At 55.5% G+C, this 18,928-nt stretch overlaps 1 protein-coding gene across 2 annotated transcripts; it reads right to left on the reverse strand.

The window, feature by feature from the left end:
• Window positions 1-1,079: 1,079 nt before the first annotated feature.
• Window positions 1,080-14,069, reverse strand: RRP1 (ribosomal RNA processing 1). 2 transcript variants are annotated; one of them, XM_075542235.1, is made up of 13 exons: window positions 13,862-14,069; window positions 12,550-12,632; window positions 11,711-11,768; window positions 10,385-10,470; window positions 7,915-7,976; window positions 6,334-6,463; window positions 6,114-6,178; window positions 5,762-5,922; window positions 4,910-4,962; window positions 4,052-4,149; window positions 3,806-3,825; window positions 2,868-2,978; window positions 1,080-2,005 (listed from the first exon to the last, which is right to left on the reverse strand). In XM_075542235.1, the coding sequence occupies exons 1-13, from the start codon at window positions 13,992-13,994 to the stop codon at window positions 1,752-1,754; spliced, it is 1,314 nt and encodes a 437-aa protein (XP_075398350.1). In that variant the 5' UTR covers window positions 13,995-14,069; the 3' UTR covers window positions 1,080-1,751. The 2 variants fall into 2 exon arrangements, with proteins under 2 accessions (XP_075398350.1, XP_075398349.1); XM_075542234.1 differs by having other exon boundaries at window positions 1,081-2,005; window positions 5,714-5,922.
• Window positions 14,070-18,928: the final 4,859 nt, after the last annotated feature.

Genomic DNA, 18,928 nt, shown 5'->3' on the forward strand with positions numbered 1-18,928 from the left:
CAGTACCAGGTAGCCATGATGGGGCATGAGGGCCAGGCTGTAATGTCCACTCCTGCCCCTCCAAGTCCCAGCTTCCTGTCATCTGCACAACAGAAATAGGCAACAGGTTCCTGTACACCGGGGCATGGGGGAGGGGGGACACACAAGACACTGCATTACCTTCCCCAGGGCATCATGACCCGAGACCTGGACAACACTGGGCTGGGTACCATCCCTGATGGGGCAGGGACTTCTCTGGGTCCCATAAAGCAGAGCCAGAGGGGGCTGTTTCCAGGCCTACCCTAGCAATGGGTACCATGGCAGGACTCTTCCTGCCTGACAGTGCCCCTCATGGGCAGGGCCTGGTGCCTCACATCCCAACTATCCCTCAGGTGCCCCTCCTGCCTGCTCCAGGCTTCCGACTGAAACCTCATCTTCCCAAGTCCCAGGGCGTCATCACACCCACAGCGCTGCCCCCTTCAAAGCCCAAGTAGCCCTAACAAGAGACAGACTGGCAACCTGCAAACACAACGAATGCGCAGACGAGGACGATGGCTGCGTTCACCCAGACCTTGGCCCCAGGAAGGTACCTTGGCTCCTCCCAAGGCTGCTGCTGGCACATGGGACCAGGAAAAGGCTTTCTGATCTTGCCCACTGTGACCTGGGGACCCTTTGGTCGTGGCCAACATGAGTGTGTTCTAATCCACACCTGTACATCAGCGCAATCCCTGAAACAGCGAGCACGACTGAGGGACGGATTTCTATTCTGGTTAGAAAACAGATGCTCATTTACTGATCGGTATGTCAATTCTATGTGGAACAACTTGGTATCAACAGTCAGTTCAAGGTCCGCATGGGGATTGTGTGTAAGACCCGGAGGTGGGTGGGCTGGATTTCAAAGACTTCAGTGTGAAAAGGAGGAAAGGTCTCACACGTCTTCCATTCTTACACATTACAGACCCGGGAGGGGTGGGGGTTCCAGTCGTCATGGGTTGGCTCTTTTCCACGTGACTGCCAGAAAGCTTACCACTGACTTCCCACGTGACTCCAATTCAAGACCTTTCCCCTTGGCCCGTCACTCTGCCGTGGGGTCATAATAAATGTTAACTCCATTGAAAAAGTACATTTTTATTAAAAACAAAAATTTAAACACAAGCTCACGAAGCAGAAAGCAAGCATGGCCCTGCCCAGGTAACTGTCCAACCCAGGGGACTCTTCCCGATTGTTTTTAGACACATATAAACTCCAAAACCAAACTCACTCACAGCGACCTGCTAGGACAGGGTACTTTCCTTGTGAATTTCTGAGACTCCAGCGCGTTATGGGAGCAGAAAGACCTGTCTTTCTCCTGTGGAGCAGCTGCTCGTTTTGAACTTCACACCTTGTGAATCAGCCCCCAAGAGTAACTACCAGGCCACCACAGAAGCATACTTATTTCCACAAAACCGTGTGTAAGACATAGCCTGAGCCTGCTCAGGAGCTGGCCTCCATCCTCCCCTCCCCAGAGCCTTCTCCACACACGCCAGAACTCACCTTCGCTACCGAGAGCTGCGTGTCACTTTATTGCGTGAGTAGCCCCCTGGCACGTAACCGGTTCCCTAGAGGAGCTTCAGTCTGTGGCCCATGGCTCTACTGGGAAAGCAAGGGATTCCAGGGCACGGGCGGGCCCCATGCGGCTGTAATCCTTCTGTGCCCGGCCCTTCCTATCCCCACAGTAAGTTCATGCACCACCTGGGGCTCAGTGCACTCAGCCCCGAGCCTGTCGGGGGGCATCACTCCTGGCTCTCATGCACCCGTCGCTTTTTCTTCTTTGGTTCCAGGGACACAGCCCTGGCTGCCTCTGTGGTCTTGGCACTGGGTTTCCTCCTCCTCCTGCTGCGAGCTCGCTGACGCCCAGGGCAGTTGCCCTGCTCTCGGGCTGGGGCTCCCTCAGGCTGCACGTCAGGGTTACTCCGCCGGCCCCTCCTCTTCTTCCTCCCCTCAGTTCTGGAGCCCAGAGCGGGACTCTCCTCTTGGCCACCCTTCCCTAGGAAAACAGCATGGGGAGCGCGTGGTGAGTGTGGGCGGGGCCTGGGGTCGTTCTCGTCTCCGTCACCCACCCAGGGCTTGGCCAGCAGCACCTTGGGCCCTGGAGGGTCCTGAGAGCCACTGGGCAGGTGCAAAATCCCTACTGGCTCTGCACACCGGAGGTGGGCTGGGGAGAAAGACTCCCATGAGGACAGCTGGAGAAGGGAGGGCAGAGAGCAGGGCACGGATGTACACAGTCCAGTGCCCACAGAGAGCACAAGACAGCCCTGGGCGAGGCTCTCAGGGCACTGCTGAGCAGGCTGCCTGCCTCAGGGAGAGGTGGTGCCGGAGCCCCTCAGAGGGAGTTGCCCAGGGCAGGGGGAACATGGGAAGGGTCACACTTGGGGAAGCCAACTCTTGCTGCTCCAGCCCCTCCTCCCCCTAAAGCAGGCTCCGGCGGTCCCGCACTCCCATTCCTGAGGGCCACTGAGGCGGCACTGGGTGGCAGAGGGTCTGTGGAGGGCACAGCCTGGTGAACACGCACACAAGTGACCAATCCTCTCTCAACCACTCACATGGCCAAGGAGGGGCAAGGACGACCACCCGCCTAAGAACAGCAGAGAAGGACAGGGACCAGGTGGGAGGGACTCTCATCAGGGAGACACGGGGCTAGGAAGAAAGGCCACTGACTGGCAACAGCCACGTGGACTGGTAACTGGACAGCCAGTGTCCGCAGACAGTGGGAGCCCTGGGGAGGCTGGGGCATAGGCCCCATGCAGGCAACAGCATAGGGGAGCAGGGCAGGGTGCCACAGGGCGCCAGGATGGCGGGGAGGCTCACAGCCAATTAGTACTCCCGCATGCCAAGCCCGCAGAACTTACCTTTCTTCTTCACCTGCGACTTCAGCAAGCGCTTCTTCCTCTGCCTCTCCAGTCTCCCTTCATGCCGGTAGGCATAGACCTTCTCAGGGACATCATCCTCGGGGAAGATGCCTGGGGCACACACACAGGGCACTGAGGCTTCCACGGCACCAGGCAAGCCGCCCTCCCCCAAGAAAGTCCTCTTTTAGCATGCCCCCGATTCCAACACCGCACAGCTGAAACCAGCAGCTCAGAGCCACACTCCCACGCACCGGCCCTCGACGCCCGGAGAAGCTGGCCCCTGGGCGCAGGGAACCCACCACACACCTTTCCTGGGGAGGGGCCTGTGGGCAGTGGGCATGGACAGGGTCTCTGTCTGGGGGCTGGCGGGGGTGGGGGAGCGGCAGCACAGGGGCATCAGGACTTGTGTGGGGTCCCTGGCAGCGAGCTGCACACACTGCCGGGGAGTGGGGGGTAGCACGGGAGGTGCCCCGGGCGCTGAGGTGTGCAGTGTTCTCTGAACCCCACAAGGACGGGATGGACTCGGAGATGGGCAGCACAAAGGGAACAGTGGAATCTAGGAGGTGGAGGTAGGAACATTCACTGCAAAACCACACATGTCCTGACCAAACAGCAGGAAACATGACAGAGGTCTTGGGCCACACGCCTCGTGGGACAGTGTCCTGAGAAGACGCCCTATCTGAGGAGCCCCAAAACTGCTCAGCAAACCCAGCCCTCACATCCTGGGCTGTCCCAGGGGCAGGGGCAGGGTGGACTCCCAGCCGCACATGCCCCTTCAGCCGACACACTGCCCTCGCCCAACTACTGCCCACCCGGGGCCCTGGGCCTGGCCCCACGAGGTCTCTTCACAGAGCCCTGGGGCCTGGGAGGCAGCCGTGGGACCCTCCACCCTCAAGATAGCAGATGTTTCCCACCGAGCACCCACACCTAGTGCTCACCTGCAGAGAGGGCCTGCAGCCTGCAGGGAGAGAGAAGGCATTGTCAGCACTGTCGGGCTCTGAACCACCCCTCCTTCCCCCGCATGCATGCACGTGTGCGCGCACACACACACACACACACAGCATGCAGTTACATGGCTTCCCGCCACAAGGTGCTCAAATCCCAAGTCCAAGCCCAGGGGCAGCTCCCAGACCTCCCTGAGCCTCAGCCTGGGCCTCGGCATGGACCTTCCGGAAAGTACTTACTTGCGGACCACTTTGTAGAGACGCTTCCTGTTCAGAGAAGGGGTTTTCTGGTGACTGGCCATCTCGAAGAGTCTGTTCGCAACCGCCTCATAGTCAAACTGTTTCAGCGGAGACATCACACAGGTCACCAGTCAGTCACTTCCACCGCTGACCGACGACCAGGCCCCTCCCAGCATCGCTGCCCACCAGCGGAGGGGCAGGGCAACGAAGGCAGCCTCACTGGCTGTGAGTTTACATTCCCCACCCCCAAGCACCAGTGTTTAAGACCTGCAATATGCTGCTGATGGGCAGTGGTACCACACTGGGCGGCTAGCTGCAAAGGCAGAAGTGGGAAGCCGCCAGGCACGCCTTGGGAGAAAGACAAAGCATTCGACTCAGGAATTCAGAGGAGCAGTTCTAGAGAAAGGCGCCAAGACTCGGCATCGACTTGATGGCAGTGAGTTGGGTTTGGGCTGGAATATGCTATGAGACAGCTTTTTGGACCAAGTCTTAGAAATCCAACGTGTGTCTTCTGGTACGGAGGCGCTGCCGACCTTCAGGAACCGACACTTGAGACCACAGGGAGTGAACCGTCCAGACAGACCCCGCCTGTCCTGGTTTGCCTACATTGGTGCCTGAGGGGCCAAGTACTACTTGGGGCCCACCCCTTCCTTACTGCCCGGAAGAGGGCAGGTTGTGACTGGCTGACCTGAGCGGGTCTGGAGGGTAGGTGCCTGAGGGAAAGGGCTGAAAGCAGTGGAACACAGGTCTGTCTGTCCAGAGCCTCGCCCCACAGCCAGCTTGTCCTTCGGGCTAGTGTCTCTGAGCTAGCAGCCCCGGTCTCCCTCCCGTGGAGCTGCCCCACCCCAGCCCACCAACCTGCAGCACAGAGCCAGCACTGTCCTCGTCCTCCTCGAGCTTCTGCAGGGAGCCTGGAACAAGACAGACCCCGTAAGCCAGCCCCAAGACCCACCCCCAGGCCAGCCCAAGAGGGGGGGGGAGGGTGGTGCAGGGAAACATAGGGGGGCCAGAACTCCCAGCATCATCAAAGTGCACGCACACTGCAAGGTGGCTCTGACTGACGGGCAGGGGACTGGGGGCTGGGGGAGCAGACAAAAGGCATGCCAGCCAGGCCCTCTTGAAGACTGGGTCAGGAGGGAGTGGGGTCTGGGAGAAGCAGCTAGGTGCAGCTGTGGGGCAGGCCTGGGCCAGGCCAGTGGGAGATGAAGCTCGCAGGAGCCTGTCAAAGACTGGCAAGGAGAGGGACAGGGTCCATGTCCTGTGCCGTGACCCAGGCAAGCGGCCGCATCAGGACAGCAAGCTGTGCACGCACAGGAAGCAGTGGGGTTGGCTGACCCTGCGAGTGACAGCGAGCTGAGGCTCAGGAGATGGGAGAGCAGGGCAGACCCGTGTAGAGAAGCCCCAGGGGCAGGAGCGTACCCAGCAAGGGAGCAACTGGACAAAGGGGGTGGGGAGGGTGGAGGGGGCCCAAGACGAGCACAGAGGGGAATGGGAGGAGTCAGGACTCAGGGCATGATTTAAAGCTGGCCCTGCCTGCTGGGCTGAGAACAGATTTTGGGGCAAGAGCAGGCACAGGGCTACATAGACAGCGGCTGCAGCAATGGCTCCAACACCGGCTTAGGCAGGCAGGGGTACAGCTCGGTCTCCTGGGTGGAGCCTCACCTCTCCGCTGCGCCTCAGTCAGTTTCCTAGTCGGCACATCTGCCTCACCCTCCTCCTCCAACAAGCCACTGTCATCCGACAGCTCGGCCTCCTCCTCCTCCTCCCCTTCTTGCTCGTCCAGCTCATTCATTAGCTCTTCAATGGCAAACGGAGCCTGCTCCACAATGGTCTCAAAGATCCCCCGAGTGATGCTGTGTAAATCGCGGGAGCTGGAGGGTGGAAGGGCAGAGAGCAGGCACTCGTTAGAATGAATCTCAAACAGAAGAGGCAGGCAGGCAGGCAGACGTGCCCAGCGGCCTTCTTAGGTTATTCCATCTCTGCAGATAGTGGTCTTGGAAGGCCATCCCACCAAAGACTTGGGTGCGGAGGGGTCGGCCTAGAAGAGGCGCCAGCTACTTACTTCTTGGTCCGGGCAGCAATTTTGCAGAAGGGATCGATGAACTTGAGGTTCTGGTCCGCGGTCAGCTGTGGGCACAGGAAGAAGAGCTTGGGTTCCTCGTGACGCACACCAGGAGAGGGCCTGCTGCCTGGCCCTGACTCTGTGGGTTCGCTCCCCAGCCCAGCCCCGAGGTAACACCAGTGACAAGCCTGCGGCCACCCGATCCTGCCCCACCCCTCACCTGCTTTGCGCCCACTTTGGCCAGCTCCTCCAGGAATATCTCGGTGAAGTGATTCTTCACCCCGTGAGGGGCCTCGCTGTCCGGGTGCAGGATCTCGGTCATCAGCAGCTTCAACAGCTGCGCGCTGTGACTGCGGAAAGGCAAGGTCAGTGTAGCAGGCACTAACACAGCTCCCCAGACCCCCTGAAACCCGGGTGCCGCCAGAGACAACACAGTCTTCAGCTCACATATCTGTCCCCGGGATAGGAGCTCCCTGTACAGCACAGGGCTTTGGGAGTGGGCAGACAAGAGTAGTTGTGCAGCCCAGATGAGGATACTGGGGGCAGCAGCCTACTGCAAGCGCCGGGGTTGACTCGGCCAATGTCGGACACAATGAAGCCCTCGTGTGTGCCTGTGTATGGGCCTGCGCAAGAGGAGCAAGCCGCCAGCAGCAGTGAACCAGGATGTCCCGCAGGTGACCTATGCACTGAGTCACGAGTCACAATGGCAATGGAGACACACGTACAGGGTAACTAACACACAACCACCTGGACAGCGACTCCCTGTAAGTCAGGGCGGGGCCACTGGCTGCGGCAATGCCACGTGCAGGAGCCGCCGGGGCTCAGAGTAACACAGCCAATCACTGATACTTGCTCGTGGCATTGCTGCCCTAGGCAGGCCCCATGTGACACCCAGCATTATTCAGAGCGTAGACCCACAATGGCAGGTGAGGGCGGTTCCACTTCTCTGCTCACTCCTCTTAGTTGAGAGGGGCTTGGGGAGCAAGGGCAAAGAAGGTATCAACATGGTGATCCAGAAGCCCAGTGAGGTCTTACAAGCTTGGCCTGTACACTTTACTCTCTAGTGGACAGTGCATCGGAGTTCTAGTATCCACACACGTGTGCGGTGGGGGGGGGGGCGACGTAAGGAGGATTTAACGTACACTTAACCATTTAATGTACAAAGGACAAGTCAATGCAAAATGTGTTCTTTCTATGCTAAGTGCTCGCTCTCTCAACTGCCAACATAAAAGAGCAGGCAGCACACGGCAGGGATGGGTGCTGGGGTTGATGGTCAGGAGAAAAGGCCGCCCAAGAAACCTGCCTTTCTCATAAGGGCACTCAGGGCTGTGCGCGCGTGCGTGTACACACACACATGCATGCATGCACGCAGGAGAGGAGGGAGGCAGCAGCACTGCGCCACGGGAGGAGGGGCAGTCCACCTCGTAACTTACAAATGAACGGCATTTCATGGACTCTCAGCCTTTGGGAGCAAGGAGGCCGGATGAAGGCCCGAATTGACACAGGCTGGAGCCGGCGGTGGAGCTTCCACGAGGACGTGCAGCTGGCATTCAAAAGCGCCCTGTGTGTGAATGGTGCCTGCAACCCTTCACCGAATTCACAATACAAAGTTAAGAAGGAAAATAAACGCCATTGGGGGTGACGGGGGTGGGGTGGGAGGTTCCTTCTCTAATGTCCTTATTTTTTTCACTTATGTCCATCTTCATGACAAAGAGCTGGAAGAGAAGCCCTAGTCCCGGCCTCTGGGTAAGCGAGAGGTGGGTGTGTGGCCATGAGCTGCGGCCTGACCCAAGGCACTGACCTTTCCTCCCAATCACGCATCTGCAGGGCCCGCAGGGACTCGTTCAGGACCATCCGCATGAGCTGCAAATGGTACAAAGGGGGACGTCAGCAGCATGATCCAGGCCCCCCTCCCCCAAGCCCCTGATCCCCTAAGTACGGGTCTGCCTGGACACACAACTAGAGCCTGTCACCTTTGCGTGCCCTGAGTGGCCCTCCAGAGAGCTAGCTGGGCTGACACCATGTCAGGCATGATGTCAGCCTCTGCCTGGAAAACACACTGCGCTTCTTAAGTTCAGCTGCCCGACTTTCTGAGAGCAGCAGGAAGCCAGGCCCACGGACTGCGTCAGAGCATCATTAGCCCCAGCCTGGACTGCCCAGCCGCAGCGAGATCAGATTGCCTCGTCAAAGTTGGAGCCCCTGGCGCAGCCAGATGGGATCAGCCAGCAGCTTACTGAGCCCCAGGACACATCTTCCCAGGAAGGGCCCAGTTTATTGCCTCTGCAGCCCTTTGTCACGCAACGAAGGCTCTCCCTCAGGCTCAAAGTTAAACTGAATGCTAGCCCCGATCTAACCCTAACATTTAGTTCTGACACGGCCTTGCCTGATACCCACCCTCATGAAGAGAGCACCGAGCTCTATTGCAAAGTGTGGTGAAGGAAGTAGATGGTGCCCAGCTATCACAAAGAATAGAGTCTGGGGTCTTAAAACAAGCAGTCATCCTGGAGGCATCAACTAAGCCCACATGGAAGAAACAAACCTGCCAGTGTGCTTCAAAGACAGTCCATAATAAACTCCAAATCCAAAGGAGGGAATGGTATCAGAGCTTACGTTGTGAACAGCCAGCTTGCAGAAGGCCATGGATGACAATAGAAGCCCAAAGTCCATTGGCTGGTTCCCCACACAGACTAAGCCTCCAGTGAATCCCCTCGAACCACAGTCAAGGGGTATGAACAGCCGTGTTATCAGACTTGAAGATACAGCTAGGTTAAAATGTAACATCTCATATGATCCCCCACTTGACCCATTGAAAAGTTGTATCAGTTAAAAAAAGCGAATGGGAAACAGGGGTGGGTCAAGACTCTGGCTGGAGACTCCCCTCTGACCATGGGCCGGGGGTGAGCAGCCTTGCTGTCGTGCAGAGAGCATTGGAAGGGGATTAGGGGAGATGCTGCTATGTTAAACTCGAACACCTTATCACCTTGAGCTCCTTTTGGACCCATTTTGAAGTTGTTCTAGTTTTCAGTATTTTCTGCTTTCTCTTCAATTGAGGTGTTCTCTGTTTTGTTGTTGGGTTTTTGGGTCTCTGTGGTTTTCGGTATACAAAATCCAGGATGGGTCAATCCACAGAGACAGAGGTTGGGAGGGCATGGGGAGCTCATAGCGATGAGTATAAGAATGAAAAAAACCTTTCAGAATTGGCTGTAGAACTTTCCTTGGTATAATTTAACTACTGAACTGCATGATATGTGGATTATGTCCCAATATAACTCCCCCTGAAACAGCCTGAGCAGGAGCACAGAACGCAGAGGAGCCCTCCAGGGAGGCTACGAGCAGCACGGCGCACGCTGCCTCTGAGAGCCTGGGCCGCCAGTTCCCCGTCACGTTCTCTAGAGCCGCCCGGCTCGGGTCACACAAGGGGGGAAACTGACCGCAAAAGCAACAGAACCCACTGCACACAGGGCCGGCAAGTCTGCTCAAGCAGAGGGTGCTGACTGAGCCTCAAGACTCGTGCTGAGTGTGGATTGAATCAGAGCAGAGGCCTGGCCCCAGCCTCTCCCACCCCAGGCCCTCAGAGGAGTCACCTCAGCCTTCCTCCTTAGTCTGACTACTCGGCGTCCACACTCACGGTGCCCACGTAACCACAGCCCAGGTCTGAGCTGGAGGCGGAGGCAGACAGGCAGATCAAGAAATCAACTACAGCGCTGTCCAGTCAGGACAGGACACAGCACTGCCGGGCGGCCCCGCAGCAAACTCTCATCACAGTAAACACCACTCTCACGACAAGATGGAAGAGCAGGTGGCGGCCAAGGAACAAGCTACTGTGCCTACCAAAGTGGAATCCTCGCCGACCTCACATAGCCCTGGCACACTGCTAACCTCAAGGTCGGCAGTGCACCCCACCTGCAGCTCCACAGGAGACCGGTGAGGCCATGCTGGGCACGAAACCCTATGCGGGGTGGCTAAGAGCGGGAATCGACTCGACAGCGTGGGGCTCTCTGAACGAGTTTGTGTACGTGTTCGAGGATAGGACAACAGGGCCCCGCAGGAGGCTTCAGAGAGGGGGCAAGCACTACAGGTCACTATGCCCCAATAAACTTGTCCCTTCCCCAGCCCCTATGGGATCACACCTCTGGAGCCTCAAGCTCTAAGGCAAAGGCCAAACCACTGCTACAAAGAGCCCAGGGTCCTGCCCACTCAGCTCCGCTGGCAGCCCCAGGAAGGTGGACGCTCGGACAGAGGGAGCTGGAGGAGTCGCAGGCAATGCTCACCAGGTAGTACTTGTCCAGGCGCAGCCTGTCGATCCCAATCCACTCCCGGTTCATGGTCTGCCAAAACGTCTGAATGAACAGGTGCTCTAGGGAAAAGGGGACCAATAAATGCCGGGAGACGCCAACCGCAGGCCACAGGCCAGAGCAAAGGAACCTGGTGTACAGCAGCCCCCGGTCTCCCCAGTCCAGTGTGTGGGGCTAGGAAGTGGAGCTACCTACCGGGGCCAGAGAGCTCAGCAAGGACAGCACTGTGACATGGGTGAGCTCCGGCCTCCCTGGCTCCGCAGCAGGAGCAGCGTGAGTGCACAGTGTCACAGGAGGCTTCGCCCCAACCCCGGGCTCCCGACACCTTATTCCCCAGCCGTGCTGCCTCCCAGAGAAGCAAACCATGATGTGGGTGCTGCCCCACCACAGAAATGCACATAGGATATTCAGGCAGCCTGCCCAGCAGACGTGTGGGGAAAAACCCCGGCACGAACGCCCCACAACAACACACCACCCACGAGGGCGTCTCTGCCCACTGTAGAGTTTCGTAGATGGCAAAGGCCTGTGCTCTCTACGCCGGCCCTGCTGCTGAGGGAACGCTCTGGACCTGGCACTTGGTCGAGCACTGGGAAGACTCTAAGTTCTCAGAAAGCACAACTTAGCATGCATAACTCCGAGAGGGGTCCGACTGTGTGTGCACAAACCACCAGCAACAGTGCGGAGGCCTGCCTGCCGCTGCACCTGCCCACCACCGTGCCAGCTGTCTCCCAGAGGGGCTCCCTCAAGTGGAGCCCATGCCCACTGACTCAGTGAGGGCTCCGCCAGGCACTGGCCTGGCTGCCTCCCCCACCCTTGAAGGACAGAGAGGTTTAAGACGCTGGGGCTCAGGCCTTGTCCCCAGAGACGGGTGTGACTAGACCAACATCTAGACCGCAGCGTTTCTGGAGGCTCCCCGATGACTCCAACAAGCATGCAGGGTCGGGGAACTACTGGTCTTGCTCAAGGTCAAAAACAATAAATAGTTATGAGAAACAAATTGCAGGAACTTCATCTGGCACTGTGTTCCTGAAACACAATCATCCCGCGTGGCCACCGGACGCTGGCTTTTTGTGTGCTGTTCAGAGTGTAAGGCAGCGGCCCTTTAGACACCTGGGTCAGCTCTGGAGTGGTGAGCCAAGCCTCAGGGAGCACATGAGCTCCTACTGTGGACAAACTCCCGAGTGGGCTGCCTACCACTCTCCCCTCTCCTGCTCCTAACTACAACTCAGGATGATTTCAGAAGAAAAAACCTCTGTGGTTGGGGAGCTCCAGGAATGGGCGCAAACAGCAGATAGTACTCACGTGCCTCGGTGGTCTGAAAGGCGTGGATAAGCTGGGCGATGGTTCTTCCCAATTCCTCCTGTGCAGGAGACAATGGAAAACCTCAGTCCCAGGGAAATGTGCCCCCACGTTGACAGAGACATCTGCTTTAGGCTGCCTGCACAGCCAGCACCAGAGAGCACAATGCCACTGGTCTGTCAGCCTAAGAAGCTTCACCCCGGCTGATAAGCAAGGTGAACAGTCAGTGTGGTACCTGCCTCCATGGCCTGTCCGGAGCGAGTCCTGAGGAGGGGGATCAGGCAGGAGGAGGAGCAGCAGCAGTGAGCCTGGGGACTCTGGCCCTGACTAGCTGCGGAGAGGCACCCACTGCACCATCAAACACTCATGGCCTCTTGCCTGTGAGAGAATGGACAAGATTCCAGAGTTTCTAGTTTAGATGGTATGGGGCAGAGCCGGGGATCTATACTTTAAATAAGCCCGTCTTCACCACCCAGGTGATCTTGTACCACGGCCAACACTTCACGCTCGGAGAACCACGGATTCAGAATGCAGTCAGAGACCTATTGTCTGAGGAGACAAGGCTTCCAGCCCTCAGCTTCCACTTTTTCAGTGCTCCTCTGCGGCGCCAGCAGGCAAACCACAGACGGCCTGTGTGTTCACCAGCACCGCCTACTGCCTGGTGCTGTGGTGCCCGCCAAGTGTCAGATCCACTCTAATCACAGGCCAGAGGGCCACAAAGGACAAAAGCATTGAAGCCATGAAACCTTACCTGGCTGTTTGACCACATTAAGGTGGGGTCACACGCACGCCCACCTGTCCCCCTGCTCTGGACCTTCTTCTCCTGCCTCCCGCACTCTCACCTGGAGGAGCGGCTTGTCCTGCATCCACATGCAGTAGAACAGACCTTTCCACACCTTCAGCAGCTCGTCGTGCGTGAAACCCCCTGCAACACAAACAGCGATGTCCAGGCTGAACACACCAGCCTTTGAGTACCACGAACGACGCTGGGGAAGTGTGGCTGCGTGGAGATCCCACTGCAGAGTAGAGCCGTACCCCACCCCCACACTCCCACCCAAGCAAGCCTAACCCGGAACTGCCGGTTCTGTGGCTGCTGGGATTTCTCCAGGCACCTCAGTCAGTCAGTGCGCACCTTTGAGAAGCTACCACGCAGCAGCAGGTCGGGGTCACACTTAGCAGATTCAGAGGGGGATGCGTCTGATGGTTGAGCTGCACTAGCCCATTCCCCAGCACTAATCCACCCTTCCCACTGGACGTGGGAACACCTCAGATTTTCAAAGAAACCACATATTCCTCCTGGCCAATAAGGAAGGGATGTATGAAGTCGCTCGTGTGACAAGCAGTCAGGGTTGGCTGCTATCTAGTCTAGTCGGCCCCCAGTTCTGAACAGCCCTATGCAACAGCAGGATGAAACCCTACCCGGGTGCCCCTGCCATCCCATGCTGGGCTGTGGATTGGTCCGTTGAGATCCACAGCATGTGGGGATCACCGGCTTATTATCATTAGAATTCCAGGTGTTTTTCAGTCTGAAAGCTCCACTGAAACCTGTTCCACATTCAGGGCAGCAGCCTTTACTGAGAGAGGGGTGGCAGCTGCGCTGGGGGTGGGGGCCCACTGCCTGGGAGGGAAATCAGGCCAGCCAGGTCTTCTGCACCCACGGGTTCTCTACAAATTAAGCCAAAACAACAAAAACTCACTGCCATCTACTTGATTCCACTGAGACAGCCAACTGGGCATGGGGTTTCCCAGCCTAGATAGCGGATGGCTTCGGTTCTTCCTACCATGGGGCGTTTGGTGGGTTTGAAACATCGACCCTGAAGTTGGCAGTCCAAGGCTAACAACTGGTCTTTTGGGGGCTGGGAATCTGATTAACCGAGGGGGCCAGAAGAATCAGTTTCGAACTGGTGAGAGAGTCGTTACAGAAGAGCCCTAAGGTGGCTACAAGCCCAGATGCGCGCGGGCAGCACCGAACGCTCGTCGGTGGGTGGTAGAAGGCTAATGGAAGTAGGCGGGGCCAATGGAAGGGAGGCCCGCAGGCCCCGTCCGTGCCGCCCCGCCACGTGAGCCCCCACGCGGCTCGTAGCTCCCCAGCGACCGTCCCTCCCTCGATCGCGCGCAAGCCCACAGCGCAACCCGTCCCGCCACCTGAGTTACCTGCGTCCCGCTGAGTCCGGGCGGTGATGTATTTCCGGAGCTTCCTCACCGCCCGGTCCCGGGTCACCTTCTCGTTGCCCGCCAGTCGCTGTGCGAGCTGGATCTCGGGCGGGAGCTGAACGCCCGACACCATGGCGACCTCGGCCAAGCACGCCTGGCGACAGCGGCAGAGAACCCACGCCACCCGAGCACCAGCAGACGTCACCTGCGCCCGACGCGCGCGGCGTGACGTCACAAGCCCGCGACGCGGCTGTGGCCGCACGGTAGCGCCGCCTAGTGGCCGGCTCCGCGACTACTGCACTTCGCGGAGTCCTGCTGACGACCTGGACCCTAGGAGAAGCGGTCGTCTCCATAGACACTCGCCCGGGCAGGAGGGCCGACCACCTAAAGGCATTTATGCTGCGGAAGTCCGCCGGCCTCAAGTTAGAGTCCGAATGACCTAATTCCATCCCCACCCCGGAAACGGCCCAAACTCCATACACACTCCTAACCACGGGGATTGCCAGGGTAACCAGGACAAATGCCCCGAGACAGCGAGGGGAGGCAGTAGCTAAACTCGATTTTCCAGGTAAAATTTGAGAAGGCGGGTCATGGCAGTTTGCCTATGAGAGAGGCGCGTCTGTAGGAGCACACAGAGAGTTAGGTGCGTGGCCTAGAGGTGGCCCTGCAGGCCTAAGACTGGAATAGAGGGAGATTACTCGTTGTTTTTGTCCTGCCCCCTTCTGGCCTGTTGGATCATTAAAAAACAAACAAAAACCTTCCTATTGTTACCATTACACTTGTATTAATGATCCCTCCGCAGGACAAAGATGAGGCGCTCTGCTCATATAACGATTTACAGCCTAGGAAACCCACTGGGACAATTGGATTCTGCCTATTCACCGACAGTTCTAGGTTGTCATCAACTTGATGGCTGTGCGTGTGTGCGTGACTCCGCCTTCTTGAGCGGCTCTTCGAAATCTTTGTTCAACGCTTCCCATCATTTCTTCTATTTGCTGTAGGATCTCGGCATCTAGGAGCAAGTTTCAGGGTCTCTTCTGACATCCACTTGGGTCTTTTATTTGGTCATCCATGTATGCCTTTTAAAAATAACCCTTGGGTATGATATGGCACGTCAGCACACAACATGTCTGGTCTTTGGTCTTCAGTGTCCTCTTTGTCACATCCATTCCTGAGATGGAGCTGTTTTAATTTCCTTTAGCTTCAACTTGAATTCACATCGCAGCACCTGGTTTTGCAGTCACCTGACCTTGCCCTACTGTGTGCATTGAGCGATTGCATTGACTGCACGAATGTAGTCATGTTGATTCTTGTGCGTTCCAAGAGATAAGGTCCACGTGTCGAGCTGTACTTTACGTTGTTGAAAAGGAGCATCTGCAATGAAGCATTGATTTTTGCAAAATGCTATCATGCGAACTCCAGAGGCAGGTCTACTGTTGTACCAGCGAGATCAATCCACACCACTCATTAACAGTTAATGTCTTTGTGACAACTGCTTCCAGAGGGCACAGCATCCTGAAAACTCCCTCACCCAGGACCAGAAAGAACAGGATTATTCCAGCTCAAAGTTAGTAGAGATCTGGCTTAAGGGGAGGGACCTGGAAGCAGCTGCCTTCTCATCAGGCTGGCAGGGTGGGGGAGGGGTGGAGGGTAGGGAAACAGCACAGCTGTCAGTAACCATGCAAAGGCTCACAGGATCATTTACATTTCTTGCTCATTGGGCAGGTCTGGAGGTGTCTTGAAGGAGTCAGGGTTTGTCAGGAGATGGGGAGGGGAAGGAGGGGCAGGGGCAGCTAGCTGCTAGCAGGAAGTTGAAGGAAGTTTTAAAAGAAAATGGTGTTTCTTTTTTAAAAATAATTTTATGGGGACACATACAACTCTTTATCACCCATCTATCCATCCATTGTGTCAAGCACATCTGTGTATATGCTGCCATCATCATGTTCAAAACATTTTCTTTCTACTTGAGCCCTTTGGTATCAGCTCACAAAATGGAGTTTCTTAAGCTAAGCTGGGTTTCTACATTTTCCCCACTTCATTTACTGAGGGGTTCAAATCATGGATGGACCAGGGCTCCCGGCCAAGAAACAATGCTGGGCCCAGAGTGGACTGCTTGGATACGATTTTGGATAAAATTTACAAGACAGTTTCTGAGGCACGGACCTATAAGCCATTCTAACAGCATTAAAACCGAAGGCCCGGCAATGCCAGTCAATGGGGAGGTTAACCAAGGCTTCCAATTGATCTAGGGCAGCGGTTCTCAACATGTGGGTGGCAACCCCTTTGAGGGTCCAATGACCCTTTCACAGGGGTCACCTGATTCATAACAGTAGCAAAATTACAGTGATGAAGTAGCAACAAAAATAATTTTATGCCCACATGTAAGCAGCACACCAGACTGTGCGATCACAAGGTGTCGAAGGGATCAAGTATCAGGCATTATCAGAACCAAAAAAATCATATCATTGTGAATGAGGGCGAGTGAGGAGTGGAGACCCAAAGCCCATCTGTAAGCAATTGGACACCCCCTTACAGAAGGGTCAAGTAGAAGAGACGAGCTAGTCAGGGTGCAGGGTAGCAACAATGAAACATAGAACTTTCCTCTAGTTCCTAAATGCTTCCTCCCCATCCACTATCATGATCCCAATTCTACCTTACAAATCTGGCTGGACCAGGGGATGTGTACTGGTACAGATAGGAAATGGAAATGCAGGGAACCCAGGGCGGATGATCCCTTCAGGGCCAGTGGTGTTAGTGGTGATGCTGGGAGGGTGGAGGGAGGGTGTGGTGGAAAGGGGGGACTGATGACAAGGATCTACTAACCTTTTCAGGGATAGACAACAGAAAAGTGGGTGAAGGGAGACATCGGACAATGTTAAGCTATGACAAAATAATAATTTTTAAATTATTAAGGGTTCATGAAGGAGTGAGGAGCAGGGAGGGAGGGGGAAAATGAGGAGCTGATGCCAGGGTCTTAAGTGGAGAGCAAATGTTTTGAGAAATATGAGGGCAGTGAATATACAAATGTGCTTTACACAATTGATGTATGTATGGATTGTGATAAGAGTTGTATGAGCCCTTAATAAAATGATTTTTAAAAAAGAAAATCATTTTATGGTTGGGGGTCACCACAACATGAGGAACTGTATTCAAGGGTGGCAGCACTGGGAAGGTTGAGAACCACTGATCTATGGCTCCCTGTGAGGCCCTTTCTCTTTGGTGCTGGTTTAATCAGTGTTTCACTTTTTGCAGTGTCTTGAATTACTCCTGAGTAGTTAGCATAGAAGCAACAAGTCTCCGTGGAGCAGTGCATAACCTCCCCTGAGAGAGAAACAATACGGTTAGGCCTCTATGATTTTGGAGGACCACCTCAGCTAGTGACCGGGCTTCCTTATCGAGGAGGTTAAAGGTAGGTATACCTAAGTTCTTCATGGACTTGTGGGGACATGGCCAGGCTCCTTCTACTAAGGCTGTAGAAAGGGCTGCTGGTCTGCTATGCTGAAGCCTAGTAACACAGGTACCACCAGTGGGGTGGTTCTTTTACTTCTATATATTAGCTCTGGGGCCGGGGGATGTCATGGGGGGAGTTAAATTTAATCCTTCAGGACCACTATCGGCATACAGTTGGGGCAAAATGTGAACTACTAGGCACAACAGGTTCTTTTTGGAGAAGGGAGGGTCTGACACACTTGGTGAGTGGCAGTGCAAGGTAGGCAAGTAGGACTGGGAGCAGAATAGCTCAGAAAAGAAGAACTAAGTCATTTCTCCCAAAAAAATTGGGGGGTGGGGGTGGGATGGAGTAACCGAGCTTAGCATAAATTGTCAAAAACCATTGCTTAGGTGCATAAGCTTGCAGATACAGAATTAGATACACTGTAAGAGGGGGTGGCCACACGTGAAGCATTTCCAAAATTATTTTCCAGTGTTTAAAGGGATATTCAGTGAGACATGCGCTTACATGAGTAATGGGGTTGGATACCACTTCTAATCCGACGTAACCTGGAGGTCTTGCACATAAGCCTAGCCAACATAGCCGGAAACTCTGAGTGAGTCAAACTGAGGAAAGAATGCATTTTGACTATTGTGGACAAAAGAGTCGGGTGGGGCGTGGTGGTGGTGGAACCCGGGGTTTAGCAGGGACAGAAGATTCAGTGACAGAAGGGAATAGATGGTGTGGTGTCACCTAATCTGGTGTCACTTGAAGGATTAAGAATGTAGGGGTGGAGTCTAGGCTGTCCATCTGGAGATAGCCAATGAGACTTCTGTGTGGGAATGGTCTTCTGAGAATTCTGGGAAATCTGGTACTTCCTCCTTGGAGGCAGAAGACAACACTCTCTGCTACTCCCTGGGAGACATTTGCCAAAGACAAGCCACATGGATGCAACCAGACCTCAGAAACTGGAGAAGCCACAGAGAGACCCCTGCCCGCACTGAGATGCTTACAGCGCCACTAGGACCCAAAGACTTTCTACCCACTGGCTTGTGATCGTCCTGCATTTGGCTTCATTGTGTGTGTTTGGTGAGTCTGAAGAGGACTTTATAGATTGGTATCAGATGTATGGGCTAATATTGGACTTATGGACTTGATCTGGACTGGGCTGGGATGTTACCTCAATGTTCAACTGCTCTTGTATAGAAAGCTCTCTCTTGTACACATAGGAATGTTTATGTGTTTCTCTAGTCTACCCAGACTCACACAGCCTTCCAACTCCAAGCCGGGCACAGGCACTCGGTCAGGTTATTGCAGCCGGCGCCCACTTTGATTTCTGGATGTAAGGAGAAGGTGGAGCGCTGAAGGACCCTCTCCTCGGGAAGACTTCCCCCCAGCGTTTTCAGGGCAGCAAGAGGCTATGGGTATACTGGGCTGGCATATTCATGGAACTCCAAAGTCAGGGAATTCCATTTTGGGGGTTTTGACAACATGTGTGAAAAGGACACACAGACCTGTATGGACTAAAGCAGGCTGAGCGTGGCTCCATGGGAGGTTTTGAATGTGAAGCCCTGTTTTCAATGAAGTTAAGGTAAAACACATAACTCGAATGGGTTGGCACAAATAGGCAAACACTA

Source organism: Tenrec ecaudatus, chromosome 2 (genome assembly GCF_050624435.1).
Source record: "Tenrec ecaudatus isolate mTenEca1 chromosome 2, mTenEca1.hap1, whole genome shotgun sequence".
NCBI classification, from domain to species: Eukaryota; Metazoa; Chordata; class Mammalia; order Afrosoricida; family Tenrecidae; genus Tenrec; species Tenrec ecaudatus.